This window comes from Pinus tabuliformis, chromosome 9 (assembly GCF_031772625.1).
Source record: "Pinus tabuliformis cultivar Carrire ecotype Pingquan chromosome 9, CPIR1, whole genome shotgun sequence".
Taxonomy (NCBI): Eukaryota; Viridiplantae; Streptophyta; class Pinopsida; order Pinales; family Pinaceae; genus Pinus; species Pinus tabuliformis.
The window spans coordinates 1399926188-1399951186 of NC_142307.1; the positions used below are offsets into that span (position 1 = coordinate 1399926188).

General features: G+C 37.0%; 1 protein-coding gene across 6 annotated transcripts in view; it reads left to right on the forward strand.

Moving 5' to 3' along the window:
- Positions 1–24999, forward strand: part of LOC149153778 (uncharacterized) — a 186286-nt gene that overhangs the window by 102561 nt on the left and 58726 nt on the right. For 4 of the 6 annotated variants that reach the window (XR_016262688.1, XM_089440129.1, XM_089440127.1 and 1 more), the window contains exons 7-8: positions 505–888; positions 1788–1900. Coding sequence is in view for 5 of the 6 variants with exons in the window: in XM_089440129.1 (XP_089296255.1) it covers positions 505–888; positions 1788–1900 (497 nt within the window). In the remaining variant the exon portion in view is untranslated. Of the gene's footprint in view, positions 1–504; positions 889–1787; positions 1901–24999 lie in introns of those variants that run through there. The other 2 variants (XM_089440130.1, XM_089440131.1) reach the window with 1 other exon arrangement.

Here is a 24999-nt window from a genome sequence, read left to right on the forward strand (position 1 = left end):
ATTGCCCTTTGGGTTGCAAGTCTGGAATTCCTGCACACTGAGGTTTTTGGATGCAACTTCTGTGTTGTTTTAGTATTTGTTCCATATCACCACTGTTATACCTCAGGAAAAAATATAAACCAATAACAAATTTACTATAGAATACGAAGCACAAAGCTTGGCCTTTGGTTACAACTTACTAGTATATTTTATATTATCTTTCTCTTGGCAATGTAACTTGTTTTGGCAAAGTCTTACATAATAAGCATGATGAGTGATAAAATGTTTAAAAGAAATTCATCTAGAATGTGCCTTATTAAATTCTTGGTTGAAATTCTATTATATGCATGGATATATTCATTATTGTTGTCTAAGTTGCTATGTAATAGCTGTGTTAGCTTGTTTTGTTTTGTGTTTCTATAATAATTAATCTTGATGACATGCATTTTCATGTAAAAGAAACATTATTGAAATGTGTTTTTTATGAAGTTTATGTTTTGAACCCAATCTTGTTTGATATTACAGGCTATTTTTTCTGGAATTGACAAAGCACAGAGCAAGAGCGAATCTTTGCAAGAAAATTCAGGCCACATGTTAAAAGTGAAAATGGAAGGACCAGAAACAGAGGAAAGTAGAGTTGTTAATCATATTCATTATGATGATAGCACTGTTGCTGCTGAAAGACCTATGAGCGCAACATTTCTTCCCGAAACAAATGACCTACTATCAACTTTGCTTTACTTTGTTCTCCTATTGGGAAAGAACTCAATAGCACATGATTCGAAGAGCCATAATGTAAACAGATTAGCTGATTTACAGATGATCGGGATGGATAGAAAAGTACAAGCATTGGAGGCAGAATTAATGGAAGTAAAACAACAAAACAAGATGCTAGGGAGCTTAATGAAGGTAGGCTGGAAACCATTTTGTATATGATCTATGATGAACTCTTAGTTTCTCCTGCTAATGCTTTTACCCATTTAACTACTTGAAATGTGCACTAAAGTTATTAGGTTAATATTAACATTATATTCAAAGTTTAGGTCTCGGCAGATCTTACTCACAAGTCAAAAGGTCTACTTGTGAAAATTAGTGGCTGTAATAGGTTCTGAGACTTTCGTATCTTGCTCTTATAGTTGTTGTCTTGGGGTTGTAGCGACTATCGATTTCAAATTCTTCTGGCAATAGTATTTGACAAGGTCCCTAAAAAATGAGAACAATCCCATTGCAATCTGGGTTAAACTTAATGTGAAATTGGACGGTCATAGTAGAGAATGGGTCAAGATGCTGTTTTGTACTTTTACTGTTTGAATCCCTACTCTATGGAGTGATATTATCAGGATTCAGTTGACATCGGCTATTGGATTTCACAAAGTAAATTGGTTCAAAATATGATGTGGTTGTCAATGCTGTAAACAGAAAATGGAGGCCCTTGTGGAAGAATTTTAAAATCCAGATTTTCTTTTTTGGTATCCCAGAGGAACCCGTCAACCCACCTGACATGTAACTACTAGTAAACCTCTGGGGATTTACGCTCTGTCCTCCTTGACGTAAACCGGGCTTGCTACAGGGGGGATATGAACTTAGGTTGCCTTGTTTCCACAATTTCACAAACTTCAAATTAACCAATTAAGCTGCCTCCATGGGACTCAAAATCCAGATTAAAATGAGGAAGATTTTGACTATTTTTTTTTAGCACAAACACTGAATTTTCTTTTTCTGTTTCTCCCCTTTAAAGACATTGTGATTGTTACTGTAATGTTCATAGTTTTAATCAAGACGTGATGTGCCCTCTTGTGATATTTCAGAGCATGCTTACAATAACACAGAGATTGCAACAAAGTTCACAAGAAAAAAAATGGCACCGCCGCAGCAGAAGACCTTTAGTCTGCAAGTTTTTACTTCACCCGAGAAAAAAAGGGTAAGTATTATAATTGCTTTTGAAAATGTGGTCTATTTAGCAGTTCAGAATGACAATCTGCCTTTTCAGACATTAAAAAAAACATTTGAAATCAATTTTTGCTCGCATGTTGTTTCTATGGGATCTAATTGTAGTACCATTTCCGTATGATTTTTGTGGTAATACCTGCTTTATGAGGTTATTGGCAGTGCCTTTGTAATGAGTATTACCTAGTGGAATTTTTTTTTACAGAAAATGGTCATGAATGATTTGATAGATTTGTTGCTCTTCTATTAAAGTTCCTTGCGGGTCTTTGAGAGCTAGAGTCCTTTCTGAATTAGCTTGCATTTTAAGTATTGAAAATAGAATTTTGTTGGTGCATTACCATGCTTAATCCAATGCACGTGTCCCCTAATTTTAGCTCCTCTTGATCTGTAATTGTCAATTTTCCTAAGCTGATTTTCTAATTCACTTATCTTTATCTGGTTTTGTTTTTTGTGGAGATCCATCTCTTGCTCTTTTCAGCTAGACATAGTTGAGAAAAAACACGTTCTACTTTTTCCTTCTTGGTTCTGGCAACCATCTTAGCCAACGTCAAAGGATTTTGACACTATGTTGGAGGGCTACTTCCAACCATTAGATCCGACCTTCCTCTCTTGGTGGTCTTGGCATTAGATTCTGAATGTGTGCAATGGCTCATACAGAATTTGTTGACTCCAAAAGAAGGACATTCAATTTATAAGGGAGTTGGTGAAATAAATTTTCTTCATTCTGTTCATTCATTTAAGTGGAGATAGGACAGTGGTCTAAGTTGGTTCTTGTCTTCTCGACTAGCACTGTACTTTGTTCCTTGGAATTCAAGTTTGTTTTCTATGATTTCACATATAATCGATAAATCATGACTTGAATTTGGTTCTTTCTTGCTTGCCTATTTGACCATGTGTACCAATTGGTTCTGGCAAGGTTTGTTGGCCCCAGTCTGTCCAACATCCCTAAAATTCTTTTGCAGCCATTCCATGCTTGCCTTTTAGTGATTCCAAGGGTCACTTCCTCCCCTACAATGATCACCATCCCATTCTATCATATTAAAATTCCCCCCTAATACCCATTTCACTGTAGGAAGTTATTGGTCCATCTAGTGCCAAAGATGGGTTCTACCAATTGATTTATTGGGAGCAAATACAAAACAAAGCCCTAGATACTACTTGCCAACATTACTGTCTACCAACAACATTTAGTTATTGGGTCCTGTTCCTTGTCAACAATATATGAGGCTAATGAGAATGCCAATACACATTCTGTCAACTTTTCCTTCATTGTGACTTGTGGTGATGTCTTAACCATTCCGACCACTGTTCATTGTTTTGATTTCTTACAAGAGAAACAAATTGGGATACAGATTGGAGATGATTGCCCTTACAATCTATTTTTTATTATCTCTAGATTCTTTGGTGACATTCAAGGTCATAAGGTTTAGCTTCATGTTTTGTTAGACTTTTCGAACCCAACACACAGTATTCGATTCCCAGCAATTAATAACTGAATGAATACACGACCAGATTCCTAACACATAAAGAATATGGTGAAGCAAAAAGGATTACTTGATCTGAATCACACACATAAACAGATTTCTGCCCAATCAATAGTTCTTCATTAATAAATTAATCACGGAACTTACTTGGGATCCTGTACCAGGGATAATGGCCCAACTGAGAAAATACAATACTGATAACCAACCTCACTGCACTCTCACGGACCCAGTACACGGCGCACGCTAATTGAGAAGCCTCTCTCAATCTTGTGCTACTGTTGTGTCTTAGCACCTCACTTTAGGCTCAATTTATAAATTTCCTAAGCTAAGATTGAAGACCAAAATTAGCTTGTCAGCTTAAATGAAGATAAGTGACATTACTTTAGTTAATTATCCTATCTTTACTTTCTCTACTTTAACTCAAGTACAAGTCATAAATTTAGCTTACTTTACATGCACTCATGCATGTCACATGCAACACATCAACATGCGTGCAACTCACTTGCACACTCTGCATGTTGAATGTGAGCTCCTAACGAGGGAAATCAAGGACCTTCTAGTCAAAATACAAGACTAGAAGTACCTTCCGAGCCACAAAGCTCAACATGTTTAACTTTAATCAATCTTTTTCTCATGGAATAAAACATTGTTCAAAAGCTTGATGCCATTGGAGACAATAGAAGACAAGTAAGGATCTTTTCTTTACCAAGGAAGACCTTGTGGGATCCAACATCTTACCTAAAATACTTGGATGGAGGGTGGCTCAACCACTAGGCATAATAGTTGCTCGTAACCTTGAGGGACTTGATTGGATTTGAACCTTATGATCTGTGCCTTCTTGTGACAACATGCCTTGGGTGGATGGCTCAATTGATTAAGCTAACCATTGTGGCTTGAGGATGAGTGTGGATCTACCATGACTAGAGAGTTTTTTGTTAATAGGATTGGGTGTATCCTTTTTATTTGTTGACTTGTCACTAACTTCATAGTCCTATTTTGTGTTTGCATTTTCCAATCATTGAAAATTATTTCTCTATGGAGAGGGAGTTGAGTGATTCTCTTCAGTGTTTTGGTTGGGTACCCACCTTTTCCTTTGAATGAGCTTGCGTTCCTCTCCCCCTGTGTCTAGTTTTGTACCTTCTTATTTTTATTTTTGTTGGACTTCATTAGACACCCTTTTGAGTCACATATAGTATTTTTGTTAGCTTCTGTTCCTTATTACCATTTTCTTTGTTGTTGTTGGGTTCAAAATTAGTGTTGCAAATATCTTCAATTTTTCTTGATATTTCCAATCTCTGCCAAGTTTTTTAGGTTGCCAAATTGTTCAATGTTTTCAAAATTCGTCATGTTTTTTATTCTTGTTGATATGTTTTGATAATTTTTTATACTTTCCCTGACATTTCCAATAAATGTCATTTTGAACCTTCAGCGATATATTCCATGAAATGATATTTGTGACATTGGAACTTCAAATTTCTTAGTATTCTCTTTCTTTTAGGGGATGGTCCTTGATTAAATGATTAGGTCAAAAACATGCAAAACAATAGTTGGGGAGGTTGAGATAGAGTACCTTGGTTTGCTTTTTCATCAAGAACTACACAAATGTGGCCTTTCAAGCCCCCACAAGGACTCCACTTTCTAGCATTTGTTTCCCAATTGGTAGCATATTACATGTAAATGATCTCCATCAACAACTTTCTAAGGAGGTTTAAAATTACTACTCTTTCCGCAAGCTTCTTTGTAGTTTTGGGCATCCCTTGGTTAAGTATGATTGTCGTAGATTGTACTCCATTCTTCATTAATGCTAGCTTGGTCCAGTTGTTGATGTGTGGCGGGTATGTTCTGATGTTGAGATCCATTGGATTTGGAGATTTCATAGTGTGTGCTTAGCAGTGTTGAAAAAAGTTGGCTTCGGCAAAAAATCGACGAGGTACTTGAAAACATCGTTTCAAAAATATTGGCAAAAAAATCAGAAAAAAAATCGGAACATCATGGCAAATACTAAAAAATGCAATATATATATATATATATATATATATATATTCAGATTTTTTTAAACATATAAAGCTACAACAACATCAAATAATCACATTGACACATAAATATGAAGAAATCATTGATATATATGATGTCGTGGATATCAAATAAAAATGATACATCAAAGGCGAGACTAAATCCTGCAAATCCTTGATAATTGTCTAATCAAGGACACAAATGTGGAGAACTAATACAAAATAGCATAACATATATAAATGTATCTCATCATCATAAGTTACATGTACAATGTCAAAAGAAACAAAACTAGTAGCTCGCTGTCTGAGATCAATACCCTCTCCCCCTTTTACGGGAAAAGATGATGGGCTATTTGCCAGGTCCGCCCCTAACAATAGAAGGCACTGGCCATGCACCAAATGTCAGACGATGACTGATGGGTATAGAACTGTGCTCTCTTATATCTGTAGAAGGCGGGGCTATTAGTTTGTGTAGCTCGGATAGTTTTTCTAGTCTAAAGTGGTGTCTGAGAGGCTAGAAACACAATTGGATTAATTATTTTCAATACCTAGAAAAAGTTTCTAAGGAAAGTTGTCTTAATTAGAATTAATTAGCCAGTTTCATTATTTTCCCAAGTCCAAGCTAGGAAAAATGGTTAATTAATCGGGATTAATTGAGACAAATCAATTTCTCTCTAGTGACTTCTAGAAAAGTCATTTTTAGAAGTCAAGATGATCTTAGCCATCAATTGAGATTAGATCGTGGTCGTTGATTGCTCAATGAGAGATTATAAGAGGAAATCGATGGGCATTCAAAGAATACATTGGAGTGACAAATTTGCTGTGAGAGCAAAGGCACAATGTTAGCGTGGAGGACACTAACAGTTGAGATTAGTAGTGATTGAAGATCGAGTTGTCAGAGAGATTTCTTCACAACAATTTCCAGATTCTCAGAGATAGAGGGAGATTGATTTTATCTACAGAGGCCAAGTTTCTCCATCAGTGCGAGTTGGATCAGTGAGGCCGTGTTGCTGGAGCAAGAGAAAATTTGCTAGAGTGATTGATGTGCCAACATCAACACTTGTGAAATTTTTAATACTGTTGCAATTACTAGTTATTATTCCCTTGATCTTGCGAGTGCGATTTATTTTTCGTGAAGTCGTGGTAGTGTTTTATTCAATATTTGTCGCATATAATTTGCAGCCGAAGAAACCAGATTCATCCTTCCCCCCTGTGTCCCGAATCCCATGTGTCGGACCCGATTCTCTATGGACACATGTCCGATTCGTGGGTTGAGCGTGTCCAAACACGTGGGATTCGCTGGGCCAACGAATCTGGTTCGCCCAACTAAGTGTCCTAATTTCATGACACATGTCCCTCTAGAAATGCATGTCGCGGCTCCTTAAAAGGCTGATTTGGGCCACTTTCTCTTCATTGTTGTGTCTCTCTCTTGCTGTGGGTGTGTAGGAGCAAGTAGCAAAGGGTTTAGGAGCATTTTGGAGGTGATTCATGTTGGAAATCGGGAGGTTTTTCAATTTATCTTAGATTTCCATTCATGATAATTACTTGTGAGTCTGTCAGCATTATTATTATTATGTTTTCTTTCTTCATCAAGCAATTACCATAAAACATGAAGATCACATAAGACAATAGAGCACAAGATATAGACTCCAAGCCATGGCAAAACCCCTCCAAGGGGAAAACCCGAAAAAATCTCTTCTTTTAGAATCAAATCAAATGAGATATCCAAGACTCATCTGAAATGAGGGTTTGAACAACTTGTCATGCTTACAAGAACCTCCCACTCCAAAGCTTAAACAAACATGAGCTAGCTTATGTTGACAAATGCGGAATTATGTACTTGAAACAGGTGTATGTGTTTGTTTGTTTTCATCTGTTTAAGTGCTTTAACTTGATTTGTTTCTTCTGATAGTAAACATATATATCAGACATATAATGCAGCAAATAAACATCACACATAACAACAAATTTAATAAGGAGTTCTCCCCGATCTTGTGGGCTACGTCTCTGTGAGCTTTTGTCAACTTGACTTGAACTATGGCTTGAATTCTTTTACAAGTTCGACACTCAACTCCAGAGGTTACTGAACTGAACCAATGGGCTTAGAAAACCATCTACATCACTGTCATGGCTGTCCTCATTGTGCAAGCAGATCTAGGCTCCCTTGGACTTGATTCCTTCAGCAGGTGCACTGAGCTTCCCTGAGCTTCTTAATGGCACAAACTCCTTCAGAATGCTTCAAATATATCTGAAACCTCTGCTACCGTCTCCAACACATATCTGACATCAACAAATGACTGTTCATTTGCTCAAATCGAGCACTGCATCCCCGATCTAGGCCTTCCTTCACGGATGGCACTGGGCTGCTTGAAACTTCCCTTCAACATCTCGGCCTTTAGAAGTCTTCAAATTCTTCTGAAAACACCTTCATTGGATTCAGAAGGTTCATTACAACTGAGAATGGATACTGGTAGCTCCTACAACAGCCTCCAACCCCTGGTGGCCCTGAGCTCCAAAATCTCCCTGGACGAAAATCTCCTTGAAGATGGCTTCTTCAGCTTCTCTGGACTGTTCCAATGGCTTTAGAAGACCCAAATTAGTCTAGGTAAACTCTTCTTTCACTCTCTTAGGTCGAAAATTGCATCTTTAGTGCATTTACTCAGCCTCTCGTAGGAATCCTCCACCAAAACTGGCTAACTGGAGTTAAGTGCAGTTAAAATTGGCAATTTCCGCCAATTTTGGAGGTTCGCCAACGAAACCGTGGGGCTAACTGACCGTGACAACCGGAGTAGACTGCGCATGTGACCGCGATCGTCGGCGGTGGTTAACGTTAAATGCTGGCGGGTTAACTAACCGTTTCGGTCGGCGGTTTTGCTGGTATGTAAACACGTTGACCGCTGGCGGTCGTTACCCCCAAACTACAAAACATTACACTTTAAATATAAATTGCGTTCCCATGTGGTTAAGAACCAATACGTAGCGCAGACGGTTAAGGCACCTGGCTTGCCCGTAGGAGGTCACGGGTTCGATCCTGCTCGACCTCAAACAATATTTTATGATACCAATCTAGGGCCACGTGGCGGCCTCCGGGCTAGCCACGTGTCAGTGCCGGATTGGTCAACCAAGAAGGAATATTCTAGCAAATATTTTGGAGAATATTCCAGGGAATATTCTTTTTCTTTTTAATTTTTCCACAAATAAAAAATTGTAGTTTACTGGACATTTTTCAAAATGCGATAACTCCTTCATACGGTGTCAGTTTTTCGAACTGTTCGCGGCGCCGGAATCAGGAAGACGAGATCTATCCGATCGTTCAGGTTCGACACTCTTTCGAACACTCTGAATTTTGAGCTATCACTGAAGTCCTGGATCAATATCTGAAAATTGACATACCATGACTTGAAGGGTCAAATGTTTGAAAGGCATGATTTTTGTCGACTTGTGATTTAGTCGATCATTTGTAAACATGATGTAAAGACTCGATGATGATTCACAGGATGTGAAAGTTGTTTCTTTTGTTGAAACAAGAATTTATTTATCAAGTTATTTTCTTCTTTCGACATCGTCTACAGAAGAAGATCTGCAACAGCAAAAATTGCCATGGTTACATTTGTGAATTTTTCATGGAAGTCCTTCTGTAAATTCTGAATGAGTTCAAGGAAGACAGTTCTTGACAAGAGGACAAGCGCATTCAGGAAGGGAAGTGTCGTCTACCTTTGAGTTTTTGTTGAAAGGCACTAGCTATGCAGGCAAGTGTATGGAGGCTGAAAGAAGAGGGTGATGTACTCTCATCTACTGTTCAGATCAATATATCAGTCTTTTGGGGTCCAAAAGATTCCCAATGGGGAGGAGTGATCAGATATTGATCTAGGACTTTAGTGATAGCTCAAAATTCAAAGTGTTCGAAAGAGTGTCGAACCTGAATGACCGAATAGATCTCGTCTTCCTGATTCCGGCGTCGTGAACGGTTCGAAAAACCGACACCGTATGGAGGAGTTATCGCATTTTAAAAATGTCCAGTAAACTGCAATTTTTGATTTGTGGAAAAATTTAAAAAAGAATATTTCGAGGAATATTCCTTGGAATATTCTTTGAAATATTCGCTGGAATATTCCTTCTGGGTTGACCAATCAGGAGCTGACACATGACAAGCTCGGAGGCCGCTGGCCCTGGATTGGTATTATAAAATATTGTTTGAGGTCGAGCGGGATCGAACCCGTGACCTCCCGCTGGCAAGCCAGGCGCCTTAACTGTCTCTGCTGCGTGTTGGTTCTTAACCACATGGGAACGCAGTTATATTTAAAGTGTGACGTTTTGCAGTTTGGGGTAAGGACCGCTAACGGTCCACGTGTTCACATGCTGGCAAAACCGCCGACCGAAATGGTTAGTTAACTCGCTAGCATTTAACGTCAACCACTGCCGACGATCGCGGTCACATGTGCAGTCCACTCCGGTGGTCACGGTCAGTTAGCCCGACGCTCTCGCTGGCGGACCTCCAAAATTGGCGGAAATTGCCAATTTTAACTGCAGTTAACTCCAGTTAGCCAGTTTTGGTGGAGGATTCCTAGGAGAGGCTGAGTAAATGCACTGAAGATGTAATTTTCGACCTAAGAGAGTGAAAGAAGAGTTTACCTAGACTAATTTGGGTCTTCTGAAGCCATTGGAACAGTCCAGAGAAGCTCAAGAAACCATCTTCAAGGAGATTTTCTTTCATCATACATTTCTCTCACCATATTCATCATGATGAAAAATTCTTGCTTCAAGCCTTCATCAAAGAATCTTGTGAAGGAGGATGATTTTGAAAACTCACTTGTGGAAGTTGTCATTATCAAAATGAACAAAAGAACTTCAACAAAATTCAGAATCTATTAACAAATTCCTGAATCAAATGATTGCACAGTCAATCCCTTATTCAAACAACTTGTTTTCCATCAAACCTCTCATGCTTCAAGGATTTCCTTGAGGTCCTTGTGGTAAGGAGAATGCCTTTAGCCCTTCTTCCTTCTTGTCCTCTCCTGGACTTAGCTAACAGTAGCTTTCACTTCACCTTTGCAAACTCAAACAATAGTCAGTTTACAAATATTCAAACAGTGAAATCCTTTGTACTCTTTAAACACCTTTCAAGTCAAACAAGAAAATAGATTGCCCTGTCAATCAAGCAACTTGCTCTGATACCATCTCAAAATGAAGAGAGGAGGATAGAGCTATTTCATGTGAGGATAATCTCAAACCACACAAAGATAGACACACTTTTTGATAGTGGGTCTCAAGCTAATCTCATCTCAAAAGACTTGGTCAAACAATTGAAACTTGAGACAATTCCACATCCAAAGCCTTATCCACTTAGGTGGATATGCAAGGATGCAAACTTACAAGTCTCAAAGAAGTGCATCTTGCGCTTTGCCATAACAACTCATTATGTTGATTGGGTTGAACTAGATGTAGTACCGCTTGACATTATAGGTGTTGGGTTGGGTAGTCCATATTTATTTGACAGAAAGACAATCTTCCATCGCCATGAGAATAAGTATCACTTGTTCAAGGATGGAAAAGAGTACATTGTGAGAGCACATAAGAAGAAGCTAGAATCTTCTTTAGTCCATGCAGGGCAATTGAAAAGGCTAGTTAATGCAAGTCAAAATCTGACTTTGTTGATGGTTAAACAACAAGATTTTGTACAATTTCCTTTTCATATTATTGCTGATATAAATGATGATATGTTTCAGTTTGATAACAGTTCGCCTTTGAAAGAAGATGACAGAAGGTTGCACAAGATACCTTTGGTGTTGATCGGTGCAGAGAATGAAGTGTTAGTGCAAGATTCCATGAGAAGGAAAAGCATGCAAGCAAGGAGGGCACAGAGTTCAGCATGGTTCAATGTTGGTTTCAGTATGGCAGATTGGTATGGCGAGAAAACTTGGTCGGGATTCGACACAAGTACAGGGCTCATTCAACAAAAATTTGCCATGTGAACAATTGGCAAGGTGAACTTTATTTAAGTCTTCTTTGAAGTTTGACCATTGTAGAAATAGCATGCTTTCTGCAAGATATAGTTGCTGTTCTGCAAATTTCAGGAATTTGCATCATGACTCAATCAATCTTAGCTAAGGCTAAGGCTTCCTTGGCAACAAGGAGCTGTGTCTCCAACTCATGCATCCTTTCCAGATTCATGTTTGCAATATGAAGTTGGCTTTCCATTTCCTGGAATTGGTCAGAAAACAATTGTTTCTCTTCCCTCATGGAATTCAACTGCTCTTGAAGTCTAGTGCTCTTTCTTTCATCCTCATACATTTCTCTCACCATATTCATCATGATGAAAAATTCTTGCTTCAAGCCTTCATCAAAGAATCTTGTGAAATGTAAGAACTGTGAATAATTTAAACAACTATTCCGTATGAACAGAATATTACAGCCATTACAGAGACAATAAAGACTTCTAAAATTAAACATCATGATCTTGTGATAAAAAATTCCTGAATTTTATAAATTTAACTGACAGAACCAATGAGAGTACTTACCTATAATCCTATGGTTGATGATGCCTCAAACTACTCCTGCTTCGGTTACCAAAAGACCGAAACCACCCAGCCAAACTGAGCAGAACCTCGCTACTCAGTCCAGTAAACTTCTCAGTTGAAGCTAACTGTTCCCCCATGCCCAGAAACGTTAGAACAAGCAAGGCCCAACTGTTCCTGATGATAAACAAACTCTCTGTTTATAAACTTTCCTCCTCCTTTCTCCCCCCTGCTTCCAACCGTCCCTTCTTATAAGTTGCCATTTACTGACATCCTTCATCACCGTGTCAAAATTATGATACGTGTTGATTTTTATAAAGAAAATCTGATTTTATTTTATTTGAATATCTTAATTTGAAATAAAATTTATTTATTTATTTTAATGATTTAATTTTAATCTATTTAATTTTTAATTTAATTAATTTTATTTAAATTCATAAATTTTAATTTACTGTAAGTGGGTCATTACATACATCCCTCCTTCCAAAAACTTCGTCCCGAAGTTAGGGTTTATAAATATTTTAATAATTATTATGAGTATATAGGTTTTTATATTACAAAATTAAATTTGTTTTCTTCAATATTTTTAATATTTTACAACTATAATATCCATGTTCTGCCTCAGTTGGTTTTCAACTATTCTATAATCATCCTATATTTCCTAATCTAATTTTAATCTATTTAATTTTTAATTTAATTAATTTTATTTAAATTCATAAATTTTAATTTACTGTAAGTGGGTCATTACATACATCCCTCCTTCCAAAAACTTCGTCCTGAAGTTAGGGTTTATAAATATTTTAATAATTATTATGAGTATATAGGTTTTTATATTACAAAATTAAATTTGTTTTCTTCAATATTTTTAATATTTTACAACTATAATATCCATGTTCTGCCTCAGTTGGTTTTCAGCTATTCTATAATCATCCTATCTTTCCTAATCTCTTCCGCTCCCATCCTATCCGTCCTCTACTAGAGTATGCCATGGGGTCAGTTATACTGACCTAACCATTCATAAACTTCGAGGATGACAGCGTCAGCTATATCGACCTGATCCCTAGTAGGCATTCGATAGTCATCATCACACGTCTAGGGAAGCGTGACTCGCACAATCCTCCCATGACTCTAGGGTTTGGAAGATAAACGGTGGGCAACACCTCCACCCCTCCCAATAGAATCAGGGTTAATACCTTATCACAGAATCTCTTTGAACCTTAATTGTTCTGAAGTTTCTATCATCACGTGGTCATTTTGGTAACGGATATTATCTGCAATCATAAACACTTGTCCATGCATTTATAAAATGTGCATTAACATATTCAAAAACACATAGCTTATGTATATTTCATACATGTCATCTACAGTATAACATACTTTGCCATAATCTATTCATGTCAGTAGTTTTCATATCAAAATGTAATCATTCTTTGATTTCTATCTCATCAATCATATTGATATGCATAAATAAAACAAAATTATAACATCTTAATTCTCATCAGAAGCAAAATTACTCAAATGTTTAAACTTTATTTTGATAACTATAATTTAGTAAGATCAATAACATATTCCGTTTTGGTATCCATGTACTAGCGGAATTAAACAGATATTATGTCATAAAAGTTCATGTTTATATATGGTCATTCAAAAATGGTTCTGAGTCTCTGATTTACAGTAAAGTAAATATATAAAAACATAGTTTAAAGTTCTTCAAAATTGACACAAATTGGGGTATTTTTGACATATGTTCTTTGTATCTTCCCAAGTAGCCGATGCAAGACTATACTTGTCCTACTGGACCTTAACTTGGTCTACTAGATGATTCCTGAGTTGTCGAACCCTACGTTCCAGTAAATGTAATGGTTCAACCGATATGATTCCTTCGTCCGATACTTGCAGTTCCTTCCATTGAAGGTTATGAGATTGATCAGCTATATAATGCCTTAATACAGATACATGAAATACATTATGAATTTTATGTAAGTAAGGTGGCAGTGTAAGACGATAGGCGACGGGTCCAAATCGGGGTGACAACTTTGTCCCTTTTCCGAATCGAATAGTGCTTTTATTCAGTTTGATGCGGATGAAAACCTGATCCCCTACTTCATACTTCCTATCAGTTCTGTGAGCATCAACATAACTCTTTTGTCTATCCTGTGCTTCTTTTAATCGTTGCCTAATTTGTTTTACTTGCTCCTCTATTTCTTGGATTAATTCTGGTTCTACTATCACTCGATCTTCTAATCTGTCCCAACTTAATGGTGTTATGCAAGGTCTGCCATATAATGCTTCAAATGGAGGCATTCTGATTGAGCTGTGGTAACTGTTATTGTATGCAAATTTTACTAAGGATAAGTACTTTTCCTAGTGCGATTGCTGATCCATAACATACATCCTCAACATATCTTCAAGTACTTGATTTACCCTTTCTGTTTGCCTATTAGTTTCGGATGATAAGCTGTGCTCAAATTTAGTTGAGTTCCTAAGGCTGACTGCATGCAAGTCCAAAATCTTGAAGTGAATCGTGAATCTCTATCTGATATAATATTTTTAGGTACTCCATGAAATCTGATATTTCATTTATAAATACTCGAGCTACGTCAACAACTTCATAAGTATCTCTTACGGGAATGAAATGGACGCTTTTTGTTAATTTATCCACTACTACCAGAATGGCATTGTGTCTTTGAGAAGTAAGAGGTAGCCCAGTGATAAAATCCATAGAAATAATCTCCCATTTGGTCATAGGAATGTCGTGAGGTTGTAAAAGACCCGCTGAATGACAATGATCTGCTTTTACTTGTTCACATTCCAAACATCTTGCAATGAATTGAATGATATCACGTTTCATGCCCGACCAGAAGAAAAGTTTCTTGGTATCCGCACACATTTTCTTTATTCCAGGATGTGCACAATACACTGCTTTGTGGGCTTCCTTAAGGATAGTGTCTCGAAGATCCTTATTATCAGGAATATACATCCTTCCATGGAATCGTAAGATTCCATCATCTTCTAGTTCATATCCTTCAAACTTAGATTCTTTTGGCTTTTTACTCTCAAGACTAGATCTCACCTTTAAATACCAGCTATCTTTTATGAGATATTCTAGTACTCGTTGCCTTAAGTCTACTTTGATAGGTATGAGAGAAAATATCTGTGGTCTTCTACTTAAAGCATCTGCTACTACATTTTCTTTTCCCTTAATATATGATATTCCAAAGTCATATTCACTTAGGAATTCACTCCATCGTCTTTGTCTAGCATTTAAGTCTCTTTGGGTGAACAAATATTGTAGACTTTGATGGTCGCTTTTAAGTGTAAAACTTCGCCCCACTAGATAGTGTCTCCAAATCTTTAAAGCTAGTACTACAGCGGCTAACTCTAAATCATGAGTAGCATAGAGTTCTTCATGAGGCTTTAATTTTCTTGAGACATACGCTATTAGTCCTCTATCCTGTATCAATACTGCACCTAGCCCTTTTTGGATGCATCAGTACATACTGTAAAATTGTTGTCCATATCAAGGACTCTTAAGATTGGTGCACTGGTTAGTAGTCCTTTCAGTTCAGAGAATGCTTTATTACATTCCTCAGTCCATTCATACTTAACACCTTTACGTTGAAGGGTTGTAATTGGCTTTGCAATTTTGGACAATCCCTCCACAAATCTTCGGTAGTAATCGGCTAAACCCATAAAGCTTCGTATTTCATGTGCATTTTTCGGTATTGGCCATTCCATGATTGCTTTTACTTTCTCAGGGTCTACTGAAATCCCTTCCCCTGATATGATATGACCTAAGTAATGAATCTTTTCTTGAAAGAATGAACACTTGGATAATTTTCCATACAATTGATGTTTTCTAAGGCATGACAACGCTATCCATAAATGATCTTCATGCTCTTTTTCATTCTTGGAATAGATGAGTATATCATCTAAAAAGACTTGTACAAATTGATCAAGATATTTGCAGAAAACACTGTTCATAAGATTCATGAATACTGCTGGTGCATTTGTTAATCCAAATGGTACCACAGTAAATTCATAATGTCCAAAACGTGTCCGGAATGCAGTCTTAGAAATATCGCTTTCAGAAATCCTTAGCTGATGATAGCTTGATCGAAGATCAATTTTTGAAAAGACAGCAGCTCCTTTCATTTGATCGAAAAGATCATCAATTCGAGGCATAAGATATCGATTCTTTACTGTAGCTCGATTCAAGTCTCGATAATCTATGCATAATCTTAAGGATCCATCTTTCTTCTTGACAAAAATTACAGGAGCACCCCAAGGTGATATACTGGGTCGAATATGTCCTATATCCAATAGTTCCTTCAATTGAATTTGCAATTCTTGAAGTTCTGGAGCTGTCATTCTATAAGGTGTTTTAGAGATTGGTTGAGTACCAGGTTTCAATTCTATTGTGAGATCTAGCTCTCTTTCAGGGGGTAATCCTGGTAGTTCCTTTGGAAATACATCCGGAAATTCGGCTAACACTGGATATTGTTCTAAGGATGGTCCTTTTTCTTTACTTCTTGAATTACATATGCCTGACAACCTTTTCTTAAGCAACACTTTATTTTCGCTGATATGTAGCGTAAAGATACTTTTCTCTTGATTCCTTGAATTTGGATCGCTTCTCCTTCATCATTTATACCTAGAATTCTTTTCCCATAACAGTCTACCCAAGCTTGATGAGCTTCTAGCCAATCCATACCTATGACAAGATCATAAGTTCCTAAGGCTGTGACATAAACTTTTAATTTAGTCGAACAGACCCCTAAGTCAATTTTTCATTGATCCACACTTAAGTCGACGGATTGGAGTCTCCTGAGGCCATTTCTACCTGTCTGAAATCATTTTGTCTGCGAGCTGCCAACCCACATTTGTTTAATGCATATGACGAAATGAAACTATCTGTGGCACCACTATCAAATAAGATTTTGAGTTTTATACCATTAATAATACTTGAAGATTCCACTACAGTGGATTAATGTGCTGCTTGATCATTGTTGACTAATGCATGAATTCTATGATTGCCTTGGTTATTTGATATTGGTTCCTTTCCAGTCCTATGCAATATACTTGATGAAGTTTCTGGACAATCATGTTGAAAATGCGGTCCTCCACATCCCCAACAATTAACCTGTGTTGGTCCTCTTGAATCAGGACGTGAATTTCTAGATAAAGAGCTTCGTCCTCTCATGTTGCTTCCTCTCGAATTTCTTCCTCTATTAGCAGTTCCACGAGATTTCCATGGACTGGTGTTTGATGATTCAACGGCTATAGTATTAACTGCCATGGGAGCTCTTGTTCCTACATTTCTTGAGGTAAATCTATTACCATAAGGTGGCCTTGAGCTACCTCCCCTGAAGAAATTTCGGGGAGTCTTTCCTGGAAATCCTGATTGTAAAGGTTCTGCTGGCCCTACATCCTTTTTGATTCCTAGATGTTCTTCTGCATAACGGCCACATTCTACCGCCTCAGCTACTGATGATGGTTTCCACATGCTCACCAAGGCCCTGATGCGAGGATTTAACCCAAATATGAAGTGTTCAGCCTGACGTTCATCAGAATCTAAGTAGTGAATGTATTTTACAAGCTCCATAAACCTTATCTCGTATTCCTCCACTGTTTTATTACCTTGAACTAATGTATGAAAGGTTGCGGCTTCTTGTTGTTGAAAATATGGAGGTAAATACTTTGCATGGAATTTTTCCTCGAACAATTCCCAAGGGACATTATCCATTGTGAGGTGTAGTTGTTTTTCCAGATTTCCCCACCAAATCAAGGCACTTTCCTTTAATTGAAATACAACAATTTTTGTTTTTGCAGAAGAAGAGTATTCTCTTAATTTAAAACATCTGTTCATTCCTTCCAACCATGCCTCAACACGTTCTCCAGCTCGATCTTCTGAAAATTCTGGGAGTTTAATTTTCTGAAGTTCCCTAGAAATGTCTTCCTTTGATCTTTTATACTCAAAATTCTTTGGTTCAACTGAATTGGTTGCTAAGGGTTGAGGTTCTTCTTTGGTCTTAGCCATGGTTGACCCTTTTAATGTTTCCAATAAGGCTTCCAATGAGTTCATTATCACGGTCAACTCTGGTGCTGGAGCAATTGGTGTTGATGATGGTCTCGATGGAGATGATGATGATGGTGATGGAAATGGTGATGACGACAGTGGTGGCATTAATGACGGTGACGTTGCCCGATCACGTTGTTGTCGCTCGTATGTCCTTACCATTGTAATGTTTCCTGTATACATAATAATTCTTTATAAAAAATTTGAGGTATACATTCGGATTTAACATATAGTTTTTGCAATTTCACATTTATAAACGGGTATAGTTTTTTTTGCTATTTTTATCTGCTAGGCAGATCTTACTGGTACCGAGGTCAAGGAGGGTGGTCTCGCGACCTCCTTGTCCTAATGCAAGGTATTCTATCCTAATGCGTAACAATACTTATTTTAATGCATGGGTCTTGAAAATTATTATTTATTTATTTATTTATTAATTTGCAACTGCTCTCTCACAGTCAGATTAATTGAATGCCTAAATTAAAAAGCCTCTACATAAAGTATAGCTGGGTTTACTTCTTTAGACAAGTATTTTTATAAAACGAAAATGTTAATATAACACCACTCTACTTTAGTGGTGATTTATTTTCATAAATGAAAATGTCAACATAGTACGAGTATATTTTATTTATTTTTATAAATACAAATATGGATGTCGTACCAAAATTAATATATTTTTTTTCATAAAATCAAATTTTAATAAATAAAAAAATATTTATAAAACTATTATTAAGATCTAATATTTTAAATATGGAAAGAAATATGGTATAATAAATCAAGGATTATCTATAGTAGCAACTATATTGATATATTAGAAAAATTAGCAGTGCGATAAAACTAATCATAAAAATACCTCTGAACTTAATAGTCACTGGGCCTGCTTAGACGTACCTTTGTACTTTACAGTTCACAGGTGGAGAAATCTAGTGGAAAAGTTTCGGTGGACTAATTTTTAAATACGACTTTACAAATGGAAGTTAGTAGTCATAGTGCTTTGATAAATGAATAGGATTTAAGTATTAAGGACTTCTTACACTTAAAGAGACGTATCATACACTTCAAAATACGTTTGGCTTGTTACTTTTAATCAATAATCTTTATGTCATCTTATAATATTTATTGTTTATAATAATTAATGGTGAGAAGGGTGCAAAGGTTAAATCTCGATGTCCATTATCCTTTATTTAATTTCATTGAGAAAAGTGCACACTTTAAATTTTGGAATTACTTTTATTTATTTATTAATTTAATTTAATTCAATTATATTATTTTATTTATCATAATAATGAGTTATTTAAAGAATATTTACTTTATACTTATCTTTCCCGTTTTCGTTATGGAAACGCGGCAAACCCAAAGGTGTCAGAGTAGTTGGAGCTGTCTTTTTTCCCATGTTAGGAAAGGTCGAGCCCTGAAACAATATTTTATCATGGGTGAATTATATTATTATTATTATTATTTTATCATAGAGAGAATTATATATTATTATCATTGTATATTAAAATTAGATAATAATAATTATTATCATATATCTCATTTTCAATTCTCGTTTTCGTGATCGAAAGGCGGCGAAACCAAAGGCGTGCTAGTAGTGGGAACTTCGTAGGCAGCTTTGTCTTTACCATCAATCAATTATTAATAGTTTCATTTAATAATCAAGATTGAGAAGGCCATAAACGTAACGAATGGGTCATTGTTTCAATTACACGATGGCTTATCCTTACGATACTTGCCCACGGAGTATGCATACCCTGACGCGTCAATAAACTATAGAACTCATGCCATATCCTAGCACGCAGTTGATTAACTGGGCGGGTGTCAGATATAAGCCTGGCCTCGTGTTTACCTTTAAGCTTTAAAGTCCATCAATTTCTGATTTTTATCAATTTCTGATTTTTAGCGCATTTTAGTTGTCTCACGACTCCTGGCAATGGGGAGAAGTTGTGCTCGGTAATGCTCCAAGGAACGGAAAATGAAACCTCCTTGGTCGTAAATGTGAGCTGGAAAATAGGGTAAAAATTTCTTTTTGCCGTTGTTACTTATTATCTTATTGGTACAGGAGCTCTTCATAGGACGACAAAGGGAGCCAGAGGCGTATCTACTTCATTAATCTGGATTGATTTGTCATTAAAAAGCATACAGTTCTGGTTGCCTAAAGCTTGCAGATGCTAGCTTTCTGCAAAACGTTGGAATCAATCGATCCGACAAGCGATCAATTAAGAAAGATCAGTATTCGATGCGAGTATTGATCTTATTGGCAATGACTTCTTCTTCAATGGAAACACAAGCATTTCCACCGGTGAGCATTTTACTTTCAGGTCTAATCGGTGGGTTATCAGTAGCATTATTCTTCGCTTTCTATCTCAGAAGAAGACGTAATGAAGTGAAGGCGGCGGTGGCTCAATTGCCTCCAGAGAACACCAATAATGACAAAGTTTCCAGGCCTTCAACCCACGCCAAGATCAAATCTCATTCTCACTCCAAGCCTCATACTTCTGCTGCTGACAAGGGACATGGTGATGCAGTTACATGGCTCTGTTTCACATCAGGTGGCTGAAGAGCTACCAAAACTGAAGCTAAAACAGAAAGAGGCTGAAGGAGTTGCAGAGAAAAGGAAAGGGAAACGAGGGCCAAGTAGTGTTTTTGCACAAAGCTTAGAGATACAGTTTCCAGTGAGGTTGAGAAGGCCTATGGTAAAACAACGACAGGGAGGTCGCTGAGCAACTAATAAAAGCTATGAAAGTTCATCTAGCTGAAGTCCTAAACAGACAATGAGTGCTGTAGAATTTATTATATGTGTCTTCCTGGGTGAATGATCTAAATGGCTTTAGCACAACCTTATTTCAATAAATTTAAATCCTTAACACTTAACAGGTTCGAGAGTTTGAACTTGGCTCTGATACCAAATGTAAGAACTGTGAATAATTTAAACAACTATTCCCTATGAACAAAATATGAAATAACAGAATATTACAGCCATTGCAGAGACAGTAAAGACTTCTAAAATTAAACATCATGATCTTGTGATAAAAAATTCTTGAATTTTATAAATTTAACTGACAGAACCAATGAGAGTACTTACCTGTAATCCTACGATCGATGATGCCTCAAACTACTCCTGGTTTGGTTACCAAAAGACCGAAACCACCTAGCCAAACTGAGCAGAACCTCGCTACTTAGTTCAGTAAACTTCTCAGTTGAAGCAGACTGTTCCCCCGTGCCCAGAAACCTTAGAACAAGCAAGGCCCAACTGTTCCTGATGATAAACAAACTCTCTGTGTATAAACTTTCCTCCTCCTTTCTCCCCCCTGCCTCCAACCGTCCCTTCCTTCTTATAAGTTGCCATTTACCGACATCCTTCATCACCGTGTCAAAATTATGATACATGTTGATTTTTATAAAGAAAATCTGATTTTATTTTATTTGAATATCTTAATTTGAAATAAAATTTATTTATTTATTTTAATGATTTAATTTTAATTTATTTAATTTTTAATTTTTAATTTAATTAATTTTATTTAAATTCATAAATTTTAATTTACTATAAGTGGGTCATTACATGAAGGAGGATGATTTTGAAAACTCACTTGTGGAAGTTGTCATTATCAAAATGAACAAAAGAACTTCAACAAAATTCAGAATCTATTAACAAATTCCTGAATCAAATGATTGCACAGTCAATCCCTTATTCAAACAACCTGTTTTGCATCAAACCTCTTGTGCTTCAAGGATTTCCTTGAGGTCCTTGGGGTAAGGAGAATGCCTTCAGCCCTTCTTCCTTCTTGTCCTCTCCTGGACTTAGCTAACAGTAGCTTTCACTTCACCTTTGCAAACTCAAACAATAGTCAGTTTACAAATAATCAAACAGTGAAATCCTTTGTACTATTTAAACACCTTTCAAGTGAAACAAGCAAATAGATTGCTCTGTCAATCAAGCAACTTGCTTGTTTGACTTGAAAAGTGTTTAAACAGTACAAAGGATTTCACTGTTTGATTATTTGTAAACTGACTATTGTTTGTGTTTGCAAAGGTGAAGTGAAAGCTACTGTTAGCTAATTCCAGGAGAGGACAAGAAGGAAGAAGGGATGAAGGCATTCTCCTTACCCCAAGGACCTCAAGGAAATCCTTGAAGCACAAGAGGTTTGATGCAAAACAGGTTGTTTGAATAAGGGATTAACTGTGCAATCATTTGATTCAGGAATTTGTTAATAGATTCTGAATTTTGTTGAAGTTCTTTAGTTCATTTTGAAAATGACAACTTCCACAAGTGAGTTTTCAAAATCATCCTCCTTCACAAGATTCTTTGATGAAGGCTGGAAGCAAGAATTTTTCATCATGATGAATATGGTGAGAGAAATGTATGAGGATGAAAGAAAGAGCACTAGACTTCAAGAGCAGTTGAATTCCATGAGGGAAGAGAAACAGTTGTTTTCTGACCAATTGCAAGAAATGGAAAGCCGACTTCATATTGCAAACATGAATCTGGAAAGGATGCACGAGTTGGAGACACAATGCCTTGTTGCCAAAGAAGCCTTAGCCAAGTAACAACTTGAAGAAGAGGTAAACAATTTTAGTTTGTCTTCAAATTCTTATAAGAATGTTTATGTTGGTTCTTTTGAGAAACATACCAGAGGCATAGGGTCCAAGTTGATGCCCAAAATGGGATATGAAGGAAAAGGATTGGGAAAACATGCACAAGGTATTGTTGAGCCAATAATGATTGAGGAAAGGCCTAAGAATTTGGGTCTTCTGAAGCCATTGGAACAGTCCAGAGAAGCTGAAGAAGCCATCTTCAAGGAGATTTTCGTCCAGGGAGATTTTGGAGCTCAGGGCCACCAGGGGTTGGAGGCTATTGCAGGAGCTACCAGTATCCATTCTCAGCAAACAAACAGTTGTTCTTGACTGTAATGAACCTTCTGAATCCAATGAAGGTGTTTTCAGAAGCATTTGGAGACTTCTAAAGGCCGAGATGCTGAAGGGAAGTTTCAGGCAGCCCCAAGATCGAGGATGCAGTGCTCGTTTTGAGCAAATGAACAGTCATTTGTTGATGTCAGATATGTGCTGGAGACAATAGCAGAGGTTTCAGAGACATTTGAAGCATTTTGAAGGAGTTTGTGCCATTAAGAAGCTCAGGGAAGCTCAGTGCACCTGCTGAAGGAATCAAGTCCAAGGGAGCCTAGATCTGCTTGCACAATGAGGACAACCATGACAGGGATGTAGATGGTTTTCTAAGCCCATTGGTTCAGTTCAGTAACCTCTGGAGTTGAGTGTGGAACTTGTAAAAGAATTCAAGCCATAATCCCAAAGAGCCAAGTCAAGTTGACAAGAGCTCACAGAGACGTAGCCCACGAGATTCGGGTGAACTCCTTATTAAATTTGCTGTTATGTGTGATGTTTATTTACTGCATTATATGTCTGATATATATGTTTAATATCAAAAGAAACAAATCAAGTTAACGCACTTAAACAGATGAAAACAAACAAACACATACACCTGTTTCAAGTACATAATTCTGCATTTGTCAACATAAGCTAAATCATGTTTGTTTAAGCTTTGGAGTGGGAGGTTCTTGTAAGCATGACAAGTTGTTCAAAACCTCATTTCAGATGAAACTACCACACATATAAAACCATTAAACTGCATATCATGACTTTGTTGATGGTTAAACAACAAGATTTTCTACAATTTCCTTTCCATATTATTGCTGATATAAATGATGATATGTTTCAGTCTGATAACAGTTTGTCTTTGAAAGAAGATGACAAAAGGTTGCACAAGATTGTGTGTTGGGTTGTCCATATTTATTTGACAGAAAGGCAATCTTCCATCGCTGTGAGAATAAGTATCACTTGTTCAAGGATGGAAAAGAGTACATTGTGAGAGCACATAAGAAGAAGCTAGAATCTTCTTTAGTCCATGCAGGGCAATTGAAAAGGCTAGTTAATGCAAGTCAAAATCTGACTTTGTTGATGGTTAAACAACAAGATTTTGTACAATTTCATTTTCATATTATTGCTGATATAAATGATGATATGTTTCAGTTTGATAACAATTCGTCTTTGAAAGAAGATGACAAAAGGTTGCACAAGATACCTTTGGTGTCGATCGGTGCAGAGAACAAAGTGTCGGTGCAAAGTGGTGCAAGATTCCATGAGAAGGAAAAGCATGCAAGCAAAGAGGGCACACAGTTTAGCATGGGTCAATGTTGGTTTCAGAATGGCAGATTGGTATGGCAAGAAAACTTGGTCGGGATTCGGCACAAGTACAGGGCTCATTCAACAAAAATTCGCCATGTGAACAGTTGGCAAGGTGAACTTTATTTTAAGTCTTCTTTGAAGTTTGACCATTGTAGAAACAATATCCTTTCTGCAAGATATAGTTGCTGTTCTGCAAATTTCAGGAATTTGCATCATGACTCAATCAATCTTAGCAACGGTCGGTCAGTGAATTCAAGGGAAAATTTATCTTTTGATGAGAAGCTCAATTTGATGAAGTCGGGAAGATTTCAGTTATTCAAGGTTGGAAGAGTGGAGAATCAGTGTCCTTGTCTCCATTTTCGGTAATCAGAGAGCTTTTGGGGTCCAAAAGCTTCCCATTTGGGAGGTGTGATCAGGTGATCATGTCCTAAGTGGAAAAAATGCTCAAATTTTGAATTGCTCAGAATTGGTTGAAACCAGAACAACCGGATAAGCCTCGTCGATACGATCCTGTAGCTGTGAATGACACTCAAATCCGACATTGTATGTGAAAGTTATGCAAGTTTGAAATTTCACAATTTCATGCAAAAGTCCAGTTTGACTTGGGTTGACTTTGAATAAAAAATATTAAAAAAAATTATTTCGAGAATATTCCTTGCTGGCCAATGAATGGACGCCACATGGCCTGCTCGGAGGCCACCACGTGGCCCCAAGACTGTAGTTTTATATGGTAAAATTTTCGCACTTCGCAGGGTTCGATCGCGGGTCTCTGCTCTACCAGCCCACAG